This window comes from Vigna unguiculata, chromosome 2, assembly GCF_037176805.1.
Source record: "Vigna unguiculata cultivar grain cowpea cultivar isolate G323 ecotype 2 chromosome 2, ASM3717680v1, whole genome shotgun sequence".
NCBI classification, from domain to species: Eukaryota; Viridiplantae; Streptophyta; class Magnoliopsida; order Fabales; family Fabaceae; genus Vigna; species Vigna unguiculata.
In genome coordinates, this window is record NC_140793.1 from 34,499,116 (window position 1) to 34,511,089 (window position 11,974).

Genomic DNA, 11,974 nt, shown 5'->3' on the forward strand with positions numbered 1-11,974 from the left:
CAAGGTTTGCATGTTCGCTGCTGCTCTTTTCACTGTTCACGATCACACTTTGTTAGTTTTTGCCACCGAATAATGAATGTCACTGTTGGAATTTGTTGTGTTGACGCTTCACAAATCACAGCTCATATAAATACGCAGTATATGAATACATACATATGTATATAAATAAATAAATAAATATTATTAATTGAATAATAATAATAATAATAATAGACACATATGCACAACCATAAGTTTTGGGTCGTGTGTGTCGTATTGGTGGAAGAATGCTTGTTACCTACTCCTTTTTAAGTTCCCAAATAACCCAAAACCAAACCAAACCAAAGCAAAGGTATCAGAATAAGGTGTTGCAATGGAGCGCCACAAATGCAAGCTCTGTTCCAGAACATTCGCCAATGGCAGAGCCCTCGGTGGCCACATGAAGGCTCACTTAGCCACCCTACCTCTTCCCCCCAAACCAGAACCTCTTCCTCACTCTCTCAACACTTTATCTTCCAATTCATCTTCACAACATGATAATGAAGAACAAGAACAAGACAAGGCTCTCGTCAACTACGCCTTGCGAGAGAATCCCAAGAAATGTTTCAGGCTCGCAGATCCCGAGTTCGACTCCGGCGCCGTCGTGCAAGACAGGGAGAGCGAGACCGAGTCAAAGAACCCAACCCGCCGACGATCCAAGCGCCCACGCAGGCCCGCCAATTCCCAGCCCAAGGCCCGGCCCAAACTCAGTTTCATGGAGTCACCTGAGCCCGTCAGCTCCGTCTCCGACACTTCCCCCGAGGAGGACGTCGCCATGTGCCTCATGATGCTGTCCAGAGACCGTTGGAGCAAGAACACCAACGGCGCTGTCGAAGAAGAGAGATCAGTGGAAGAGATCAAGTTCAGAAGAGTCCGCCAGAAGCACCAGTGCCAGAGTTGCGAGAAGACGTTTCGATCTTCACGCGCATTGGGCAGTCACCGAAGCATTTGCGAAGGGTCGGGTAACGATAGTAAAATCTTCGAATGCCCCTTTTGTTCTAAGGTTTTTGGGTCTGGTCAAGCACTGGGTGGCCACAAGAGATCTCACATGGTACCTTCTTCCTCCTCCACCGCCAACGATTCCACCACCCGCTTCAAAGACAGCTTCATAGATCTCAACTTCCCCGCTCCACCCGAAGAAGACGAACTCAGCGTTGTTTCTGATGCCCAATTCGATGACTAATTCATTCATTACATGGGTAAAGTAAAGTAAAGTAAAGTCTTCTCTTTTCTGATATTGTTTTCATTTTTTTATAGTAGGTAAGAATTAATATTCCATTGGGTTCATTGTTGGATCAAATGCTTTTGATGGTACAATGATAGCTTATAATTTATGTTTTCACCAACTGTCTGTTGTGCCTAACTCTGGAGTTATACATGCTACTGAATTTTGCTTACTAACCATTCAAAATTTCATCATCATCATCATCATCAACTAACATAGTCTTAGCATTGCTCAAGATGATGATGATGAGTTGCTAATGCTAAGCATATGTAGTTAGTTGCAAGTTGCTAAAGAAACCCAGTTGTGAGTGTTTTTGGGGATTTGGTTCATTGGTTGTGGACCAACAACTTTGGGGTTTGAAAGTACTAAAGTGGCCAATTCCATTTTTGTGCTCTGGTTCTGTTTCACCAGGTCTCTCACCTGTCCTTCCACTTTCGATAAAAATAATATAAATCATTTGGTTTTCATCGTCATTGTATTTTGTTTAAATCGTGTGAAGGGTGAAGAGGAGTTAAATGACGGCAATGTAAACGCTGCAATTTCTTTCCTTTACGCGAATCTGGAGTTAGTTCCGTGATGACCGGGAGGATATATTGGGGGAAAACACTTGCTTCTATTTTGTTTTTTTTTTTTCTTTGTTGGAGATAATATGTATATTTTTGTTTTATTATGGAAGACTTATCTTTGTTGTTAACAAAACGAAGAATCCGGAGTACAGAGGGGTGCCCCGCAGTGTACTGTTCTTATCAAAGAAATAGTCAGATTAACAAAACAAAAGAGAATCATGTATTTACAGTAACTGTTAACAAAATTTCACAAGTTAGAAAACTTTCTTTCTGGGTTATTTTTTATCTATATATTTAGATTTTAAAAAATGGTATTCAAAAGATTGAATTCAGTTTGTGTTAGATGAAGAACGTGTTGGTGTATATTTTTACTTTATGACAGTAATGACAGTTGAAATGGAATAAAAACAAATAAAAAAGAAGCGGTGGCTTTTGTTGATCATGTGATCTTGCTTCATAAAAACTTAACCAGAATAGTGACAGTGTTATTTGTTATTTTGAGTGAGAAGTGGCAATGGTTTGTTACAGATGGAAAGTGTTGTCATTTTTGAATGAGCTTTGAAGTTGAATTAGTGACAGATTGAAAGAGTGTGTAATTTGCCATTATAAAACATCAAAAGGAAATCGACAAATTTTCCGTTACAAAATTGTCCTATATTCCCATTATATCTCTTACAAAATGCTTATGGCCAAATCATTCCATGTTAAGAAAGATGCTTTTTCAGGATGACTTTTAATATTTAAAATTGTATTTAAGATAAAAAGTATTTTATTTTTATTGTTCCCAGTTTATATATCAAGATAAACCACACAGTTTTTAACTTATACTAATATGAGTCATTGAAAAGCTAGTAAGATTAAGTGTAAAATATTTCTTTTATAAAATAAACTTTTTTTACAACCTCACTAGTCAAACTACAACAATCGATTAAGTTAAAACAGGATGATTTGTTTGTGTTATTTTTAATTTTTTTTAATAAAATAAACAAATTTTATTCTTTATATGTTTGTCCAATCTACACATCTTAAAAATAAGTATTTTTTACCTTTTTAATGAATAAAATTCTATCTATTTTTTAAAATAATTTGTTATTTAAAAAATATTTATTTAAGAAATAATTAATTAAAGTTTGACCAATTTAACCCATAATCCTATGCTGTGCTAGTACTTCCATGCAGTATACAGTAAAAGAAAATTTGTTCACAAAGTTATAATATGTATTTAAATGTAATTTTGAATTTTATTATTAAATCTTACATGAATAAGTAATTAATAATACTATTTCTGAAAAAAAGAAAATCCTATTAACAATCTGATATCATATTGACCGAGTTTGTACTATTTTAAGTTTTTTTTTTTTTTAAAGTTTAAGTTTTTTTTTATGTATTTATCTTATATGTTTCTTTTTAAAATAATAATAATTTTTTATTTTAATATATTATAATTCTCTTTTTTTAAATAAGTTATTACTTTAAAAAAATCAGATTTATTTTAAAAATTTAGAGATGAAAGGTGCAATTGCAATTTATAAAGAATAGAATTGTACATTCAAGACCGAATTTGACTTTCTACAGTTAAATAATACTTTTAGAGGATAAAATATATTGGTAGTGTTAATTGAATAAAAGTACGGGCATAAACTAGGATAGAATAAAATATATTGTTAATAAAGATTACATTTAATTACAATTACAGAATTTAATTATTATTATTATTGTTAATTCTCACCAGCTATTATGTGGGCGTTAAATCCAAAATTGAGTTTCAAACATTTAATTTACATCTTGTCTTGTATTATATTAATATTGATTTAATGTCATAATTAAGAGATTGAATTATTTATTGTTGAAATTAAATTATTTAATTTTGATAAATATATAAATTTTTTAATATATATATATATATATATATATATATATATATATATATATATATATATATATATATATATATATATATAAATTTTATTTTGAATGTCTTTTGTGTCATACTTTTTATGTTTCTATCTGTTTGTATCCGCTGTTGCAATATCATCACTTTTGTGAGTACGTCTGTCGTAATGTGGCAATTCATTTGCACTAGTTCATACTTTTGTTTAGGATAATTTAATTATTTAGTTTTTTCTTTACAGCACCTAATTTATGTTAATGTTTTGGATAACTATCACTTTACCTTTTCACAATATCAAGGACAAAATGTCTATAACTTCACGATTTCATTTACAACTATATAATATGAATGTTACATTTTAAGTAGAACATTCATAAATATAGATTATGTTGTTAACTTGAACCTAAGTGCTTACAGAACATTTATATATATAATAATGCATATAATTAATTTGAATTTTATTTATATTAGGTTAAACTTTTCTTTCTATAATATTTATTTTAGTTTTAAATAAATAAAATAAATACACTGCACTTTAATATAAAAAAAGCCATCATTTTAAAAATAACTTTATAATGAACTATGGTTTTATTGAGTTTATAAAATGTTTTTTTTTAATAATTACCTTACTAAAACTAATATTTGAAATTTAAAATATGCTTAGGAATTTATAAATATTACGGTAGGAATTTATAAATATTACGGTGTACTCAATTTTTCTTCGAATTTATGTCAGATACGAGGTTGGTTTTTTTTTTTTTCAGGTCTAACTCACAGTGATGTCCTTATCTTTCTAAAAGAGTGTTGTGACAATTTCAGTTAGCACGTGTAGGAGGTTCCTCAGTTGTTGTCTGACCATTATTGCAACACATCAAGATCTGTGATGATAAGATTTTTCTTTGAACAAAGCATATTGTGTTTTAGGGTTCTTCTTAATTCTGTGGTAGATTGTTTACTTAAATAGGCTTTGTAGCTCTCACATGCATACATTACTTGTCTCCTTACCTTATAGGGAGATTCTTCACTATTGTAAATACTGATATTAGTAAGGAAAAAAGAATAATTACAAACTAAGGTGGTTGTTAATAGGACTGTAAATTAAGTATATACAAAGTAAATAAATCTCAATTATCAGTATATACAAACATGGGCTATTCCGTTTCCATTTGTCATTCTTCAGGCCCAATCCAATACGAATGTCGTAGGCTCAAATGACAGCCATGAAATGAGATTTTTTTTTTAATTCCCTCAACAAACTTACGACAAACAAAATACTATAAACTAGCAAGAGAATTTCTTGTTGTCAAAGTTGCTGAAGATTTGAGGATATGATATGATACTTACCAACATCAACAGATAAGCCAATGATATTTTTTTGGGGGTAAATTTATTTACATATTTTCGAATTGTTTGCAAAAAATTGAAAAATAATTTTGGATGGATGTTAGGTACAACTATATGCAGGTTTTAGACAACATTTTCCATGTAATAAAGATTCAAACAGAAATTTGTGTGATATTGGCTTGTCTGCAAGAAAAAGCTAATGGCTGAGATTGCAAGTTGAAACAACATTAAATGTTGAAGTTCTGTTAGTCCAACATGTACCAACAAATATTTCAGTCTGTTAGATCATGGGCTTGTTTGATCAGGAACGCTTATTAAGGCCATGAAAAAAACGGAGTTTTCTCCCCTTCGAATGCCTCAGTGATTGTTTTGTCATGACAAAGGGTACAAATTGAACCTATGCAGGAATAAATTACCAATAAATTACACTGTGTTAAAGATATCATTGAATTAGTGGAGAAGGGATGAAAAACAAAGGAATTTTTGTAAATAACGTTCAACAAAGAAATAAGAATACAAAAGAACAAAAACAGCTGCATAAACAGAAACTTCTTGTAGTCAAATTCTACATTTCATTAAAAGAATGGGTAGGACAAACTAACCAAAATAATTCTATATGAAATGGCATGCGCCATAAACTGACATAATGTAAAAAAGTAAGATGTAAAGAAACCATATCATTTTTCACACAAAAAAAAAGGTTATCAAAGCTTTTTTTCAGACTGGTTTGACCATAAACATAAAGAGAATCCGCATAATAAATCGATGCCACAGGAAGAACGATTCTTTTAAGGATATGTAATACTTAAAATTCCAATACCTGAGAATTATTTCGTGCACCAAAATTTTGGAGTGCATCATTATCATCTAGGAGCTTTTTGTTATGGTATGACAGACAATAATTTGCCCATACATGTTTCCTGCAAATGCATAAGTTTTTGAAATGTAGAGTCACACAGAATCAGGATTTCCTGAGATGGACTTTTGCAATCTAGTCAAATATTACACCATTGTTAACCAAATTACTCGCAATGACTAAAGCGATACAGTAAACTTCTGGAATACAGTAAACAAGTTCACTAACTATTTTTCTCATTTTGAGAAAGGATAAATGATTATGGACTAGAGAGAAAAAGAAGACTGTAACTCACCAAGAAATGTGGCGGTGACCCATGCCAGATTGTTCCATGTCATTTCCCTTCCTCTTGATGGGAAGTTTCAAATCCTTGACTGTTGCTGAATCATCACGATGACGTCTTATACCACCAAAACAACTAGTGAATCAGAACTTTAAACACGCAATTTAAAATTTTCAAACTTATTAGTAATGCAAATATTACCAAGTGTAGACCCATCCAATTTCAAGACAGAAATGCGCATGGCACTACCCAATTCAGGCTGATGAGAGTGTCAACATCTGCCAAAGTTGGGTTCTTGGGAACATCAGAAAGTATAGGGTCATCTAGCAAGTTTGTCAGCAACGAGTTCAGCCTTGCCTTCTTCATGCTGCTCTTGTTATATTCTACCATTTATGTTCTCTCAATCTTCCCTAAGGAACTATCTTTCAGCCTGCATATAATTGATGGAACACTACTCCCTTAAATACATGTATTCAAATCCAACAATACATATTTTGTTTGACCTAGACATAGTAAAATGAATATGCTTTATTACCAAATAATACTGGCTACGGATTGAAAAAAAAAAAACACCAGCACAATGCAACAGCACATCAACCTCTCCTCCAAATTGAATTGAAAGAATAGTTTCCCAGTCCCACCATTTCTTGAAATATATCATGAAAAATAATTACTACAAACACAGTTTATTTGAAGAGTACCAATTATTGTAAAGTAGTTCACAACTTCAAATGGTGTTCATGATATCCTTTCTTATTTACCCAGAACAATGAAGGATAACATGATATAACTGAACGCCAAAATCCAAATGGGCTTTGTTAGGAAGCTAAAAGCTACACTGCTCTAAAATATCTCAAACTTCTATTAAAGCTATGAAGAAGTTAAAAGATAAATATTGATCTTTCTCATTCCTTCCTCTTTGTAAAGAGAAATACACTTTTACAACCAAATCTACTACATAGATCAACCATGCAACCATAATGCTTGATTTCGGGCATAATTTTATACTTCTTCACCATGTGATCAAAATACCATCTTGCTTTACCTACCCAACCCTTATGACTACAAGCAATCAAAACACCCTTGCAAAGGCTGGACAAAATCTTCACAAAACCTGCAAGAGAGATTGTATGTCGTCATTGTATTTCAAGCAATCTTAGAAATTCTAGTTCCGTCGTTGCTGATTTAAAGCTTTCCAATATAATAATACTGAAGTGACTGAATTTTTTGAACTGCAAGATATGAAGCTACAATAGAGTTTAAGCACAACAAATACCTTTTTCTACTAGGTGGGTTTGGCTTCATGAATTAAAAAACTTATGTTTATAGAACTGCAAACCCACATATTTTTTACAAGGAATATATGCTATACCTCCAAAGGTCAGGTTTGCTAGCATATTACACATAGAAAACCAAGTTGGAGTGTAATAGTAATTCCATATCAAGTGCAAAATTGTTCTCAATTATCATCATGGGAAAAACAAATCTTGATGATACAATTATGTATTTGTCTCATGAGAACAAATGTCATCCAATATGGACTCTTAAAATGAATAGAAGAAAAAATGATTTCTTATTGTACAGCACAGTTACAGTCCACGGATAAACAAACTGTGTTTTGCAAAGCAAAAAATAAAAGAACATACATTATCACAAGCTGATTCAGGACTACTCATCTTTCTGCATTAGTCCATGCGGGTGAAACATGAGCTCTTATGATAGATACAAAGCTTCTAAATAATCATCAATGTACGCTAAGCTCGGCCAATGATCTGTACGGATACGAACTAAAGTTGAAACATCTCCAACTTCCATTTGGAAAAGGAGATGGAACCGCGGTGGAAGGAATATTAGAACATGAAAACAACCTAGGTTTCTTTTCCTGGTATTGCTAATAGCCCCTTTCTCATACTCTTCATCATTGTAAGTAAGACGGAGTGGACCTGTATCGTGATGAGAAACAGAAGTGGCATCAGGAGAAGCATCTTCCCAAATGACATTTTGAATGATTCCCCCTTCCCATACAGCATCAATAAGTGGCTCCCCACTCACACCTACAACAAAGCATGCCAAATGGCGCTCAGTTGCCTGGATCAAAGAGGCTGCAGGGACATCAAGAAGCTTGACAGATTGAGTTCCACCGATGGCAGCAATCCCTTTACCCCCTTTCAACTGAAAGGTCTCCCGGCCAGTGCTGGAGGATGAGCCACATGCCTCCCACAAAGTATTGAACAGGTTAAAGTTGTATCGAGGTGTTTCATCTTCTGGAATGTCTGATGGGACAATAGCCTTGAGAAACATGTCTTCTATACCTACTGTGATTCCTTGAAGTTGACCGTGGATGATTTGACCATTTTCTGCATTTGTTTCAATGTGAACATCAACTATACCTGGTGTGGGTTCCCTGGGTTCCAAATCAACTACAACAGTAGCTTTTAATTTTTCCTCTTCTCTGGAATCATTGACACCAACAGGAACAATACTTAGGGAGACATTTTGAGACGCAGGATCTTTATTGTAAGGTTCACCAAGAAGAAAAGGTATACGACAGGATGGAATTGACCCATATGGTGCAGATGACGAGAAATTTAACACAGTAGCATATATAGCTGGAAGTGTGTCTATCTCTTCCAAGGATGGGACAGTTTTATCTATTCCCAACATGCGATTAAAAGTATCAGATTCAAATCTTAAACTGCATGATATTCTGACTTTGAGACCTGGCATATATCTGAAGTCGGGAATGCAGGAAAAGTACTTCCTTAATGTATTTAAAATTTCTGCAACTTTAGAATCCATAACACGGAGTGGTTCTTGTGGCTGATTTATCCTTAACGTTTCAGGAATGATCTGTGTATTGGAACTGTCAGAAAATTCCTTTTCCTCAACAGGAGCTTTGAAATCTCTGATGCTCTCCAGATAAGTAGGATTGGCGTTACTAACAACTAAATTTGACAACGACAGAGACCAAAATTGTTTGACTAGCAATGGGCGCAAACGCTCAAGGTGAATGCAGGATGATAAGTTTTTAAATGACTTGAATTTCTGAGAAGGTCGAGGAGACTGAACGTTAAAAAATGAGGTTGGATGTGATGATGGCGAAATTCCAACGATCATGTCCCCGAAGTTCAGGATGTCTCTAAGCTTCTTCCCTGGAATGCAGACCAGCATACGCAAGTAAATCCTGAAAAAATACCGTATATCAGCACAGGTAGGTAACAATTTTTACATGCCCTCTAAACCTTTCAGTTATCTTCAATTTCAAGAAACAATTCATAAGCCAGGGGGTGAAGGAGAAAACTAGAAAATATGTTATGTCAAAGGCAGCACTATGCAATACCTTGAATTATCACGGACCTCCAGATCAGGGAAATATAGACATGTAAATGCAAGCAGCCGAGACAATCTAAGGAACAATCTAGAGCTATGGTGGCGCATAAGCATAGTTCGGCAAATTCCAAGAGCTCTGCTTCCCTGGGACCACGATTTCATCCCCGTATCTGGGCCATGTTTCTCCACAAGGAAAATCATGAAGTTCGTGAGCAGCTCTAACAATCCACGAGGAGGTATAGTCTGATTTTCAGCAATTCTATCAAATATTGGGAAGCAATAAACCAACTTATAATCCATTCTCACTTTGGGAAGCAAGTGCTCATCAAATTTCTGAAGTAAGCACTCACCCAACCAAGAATGCTTTTGACAGGAGAGTAACCGATCAACAAAGGCTACGACAACAGGAACCAGCCTTCTACTTTCCAACATCATGTTCACAAGCAATCCCTGGAAAACAAAACAAAGAAACTTGAATACATCATGCCTAAACCACAGCATCGATAAAAGAAATGAGCCCGCATCAGCAATTAACCATGGAATCTGAACTTTTCAGTTACTAACATACAGGGGGGGTCCTATAACTAGAATGCAACTTCTAAAATAGAAACATTCTTAGCACCTGCAAAGTGCGAAAAATGGCAGAGTCCAACAGATTTCTTGCGGTGGAAGGATCATTGTCAGAATGAGAAGAAGAAGCAATCAGAAACTTGTGGAAGGTGCGAAATGCAACAGCAGTCTCGGTGCTCGTGGGAGGCAGCCATTTGAAAGAAGATACACAAACAAGACCATTTTCAAACAGCTTCACTGGATCAATCAACTCATCAGAACCACTTTTCAGCCTCAATACATGAGCACAAACAGATGAAAACGCAAGAAGGTCAAGCTTCAAGGCTTTCAAAGCCAGAGGATCAAACAAAGCGGGATAAAAAGTGGAGCACAATTCGATGGTGGGCTTCGTCTTCTCGAAAATCAACTGATTGAAACCCAACAACCAGTGGATAGCCAACAAGCGAAACACCAAAAAATGTTGAGATTCTCTCGAAATCAACAAGAGCCTGCGAGAAACCTCTCCCTCTTGACCTTCAAATGCCTCCAAGAAACGCAAATACATGCTCAAAACAACATGGCACAGAACAGGGTCAAAGGAATGAATCATCCCGAACACCTGCACCTTCAGCATGGAAGGTTGCAATTCCAATGCCACAGCCACGGGAATTATCATAGACAAAAACTCCATCATCCCGAAAGGAGTCATCACTAGCGTCCACTCCAGCAAAAATGACAACGCCCTCCTCAACTCCTTCACATTCAATCCCGAACTTGACTCCGAGCCTGAACCCGAGCCCGAATCCGTCACACAGTTAGGCGCGTAGAAAGGGATCATCGGAACCGATGTGTTGAGAATCGAAACGCTGAGTTTCCGAGCGACGATGCTGTGAATCACAGATGCGAAGAGCAAGAGGTAACACTGCGAAGCGTGAGTACGTTCGCTCTGGCACAAACTCCACAAGTGTCCAACCACATCGGAGAGCAATCCCGGTTTCCATCGCTCCAATTCCCTCAGGCATTCGCACGCCACGCCGCGCGTTTGCCGGTCCGAACCGAAATTAGGCCGGTTTACAACTGTCAGCAGCAGCTCAACCAGGTTAGTCTCCGTTTGGGCCTCGACGGCAACGTTTTCTGATGTGCAGATGAGAATCGAGGTGGCAGAGACCATGAACTGGTCTTTGAAGGTGGAAGCGGCAACGTCGAGCGGCGCATGGACAACAGCTTTGAGCGCTTCGACGAGGCGATGGAGATGGTGGTGAGAGGTGAGGAAGGAGAGGGAGAATTCGTCGAGGAAGACAAGGAGTTGGAGCTTGAGAAAGAGAGGGAAGTCCTTGCGGAGAAGAGAGGAGAGGAGAAGATCGAAGAGAGGATCCAGAGAGTTCCATTTGTGGTGGACGCCATTCTGGAAGTCCTCGATTAGGGTTTCCCACTCCTGAGATGTCAGAGGCTTCGACGGTGGTGGTGGCGCCGCCGCTTTCTCCGCCATGTCGTTCACGAGCCTAGCTGCTTATTCCTAACCTCAACGTCAGAGCCAAACCTTCTCGAAGCTATTGTCCCTTGAAATCTGAATTAAATGTTTTGTGAAATAATGCAATTTAAATTTATTAAATTTTAATCGTTGTGTATAGATAAATTAATTTTTTCGGATACAAACCGATGTAGAGATTATTGTCAGATAATACTTGTCAATTTGAGTGAGAAAAAAAGGAATTTTGATTAACATTAAAAATAACTTATTTTTAATTGATACATTTTTAATAACATCAAATAAAAATAATTAAAAGAAAAATAATTTAATTATAAGTAAAAAAATGAGAAAAAAATTGATTTTTTGTTATTGATAAAAATTAACTTTAACTTATTCTTCGTCAATATATTTTGACTAACATCAATTAAAAATAATTTCAAT

General features: G+C 35.6%; 2 protein-coding genes and 1 pseudogene across 5 annotated transcripts; 1 reads left to right on the forward strand and 2 right to left on the reverse strand.

The window, feature by feature from the left end:
• Positions 1 to 250: 250 nt before the first annotated feature.
• Positions 251 to 1,360, forward strand: LOC114173003 (zinc finger protein ZAT9-like). Its single transcript, XM_028057186.2, has one exon. It carries the CDS (start codon positions 353 to 355, stop codon positions 1,199 to 1,201), a length of 849 nt encoding a protein of 282 aa, XP_027912987.1. The 5' UTR covers positions 251 to 352; the 3' UTR covers positions 1,202 to 1,360.
• A 3,691-nt stretch (positions 1,361 to 5,051) lies between these two features.
• Positions 5,052 to 6,573, reverse strand: LOC114170239 (U11/U12 small nuclear ribonucleoprotein 25 kDa protein-like; annotated as a pseudogene). Its single transcript, XR_014985230.1, has 4 exons — positions 6,385 to 6,573; positions 6,196 to 6,300; positions 5,865 to 5,964; positions 5,052 to 5,441 (listed from the first exon to the last, which is right to left on the reverse strand). The product of XR_014985230.1 is annotated as a U11/U12 small nuclear ribonucleoprotein 25 kDa protein-like (transcript).
• Positions 6,385 to 11,636, reverse strand: LOC114170154 (AP-5 complex subunit beta-like protein). Of its 3 annotated transcripts, none has more exons than XR_003601047.2 (4): positions 10,136 to 11,636; positions 9,524 to 9,963; positions 7,830 to 9,367; positions 6,385 to 6,613 (listed from the first exon to the last, which is right to left on the reverse strand). XR_003601047.2 is itself a non-coding variant. In XM_028055638.2 (3 exons), the coding sequence occupies exons 1-3, from the start codon at positions 11,549 to 11,551 to the stop codon at positions 7,897 to 7,899; spliced, it is 3,327 nt and encodes a 1,108-aa protein (XP_027911439.1). In that variant the 5' UTR covers positions 11,552 to 11,636; the 3' UTR covers positions 7,630 to 7,896. The 3 variants fall into 3 exon arrangements, 1 of the variants encoding a protein (XP_027911439.1); XR_003601048.2 differs by lacking the exon at positions 6,385 to 6,613 and adding an exon at positions 6,844 to 7,297; XM_028055638.2 differs by lacking the exon at positions 6,385 to 6,613 and having other exon boundaries at positions 7,630 to 9,367.
• Positions 11,637 to 11,974: the final 338 nt, after the last annotated feature.

Coding starts and splice junctions, on each gene's coding strand:
- LOC114173003 (XM_028057186.2), top strand. CDS start 353: ATGGAGCGCCACAAATGCAAGCTCTGTTCCAGAACATTCGCCAATGGC.
- LOC114170154 (XM_028055638.2), bottom strand. CDS start 11,551: ATGGCGGAGAAAGCGGCGGCGCCACCACCACCGTCGAAGCCTCTGACA. Junction 9,964..10,135: donor CCATTTTTCGCACTTTGCAG/GTGCTAAGAATG, acceptor TTTGTTTTCCAG/GGATTGCTTGTGAACATGAT. Junction 9,368..9,523: donor GAGGTCCGTGATAATTCAAG/GTATTGCATAGT, acceptor GTATTTTTTCAG/GATTTACTTGCGTATGCTGG.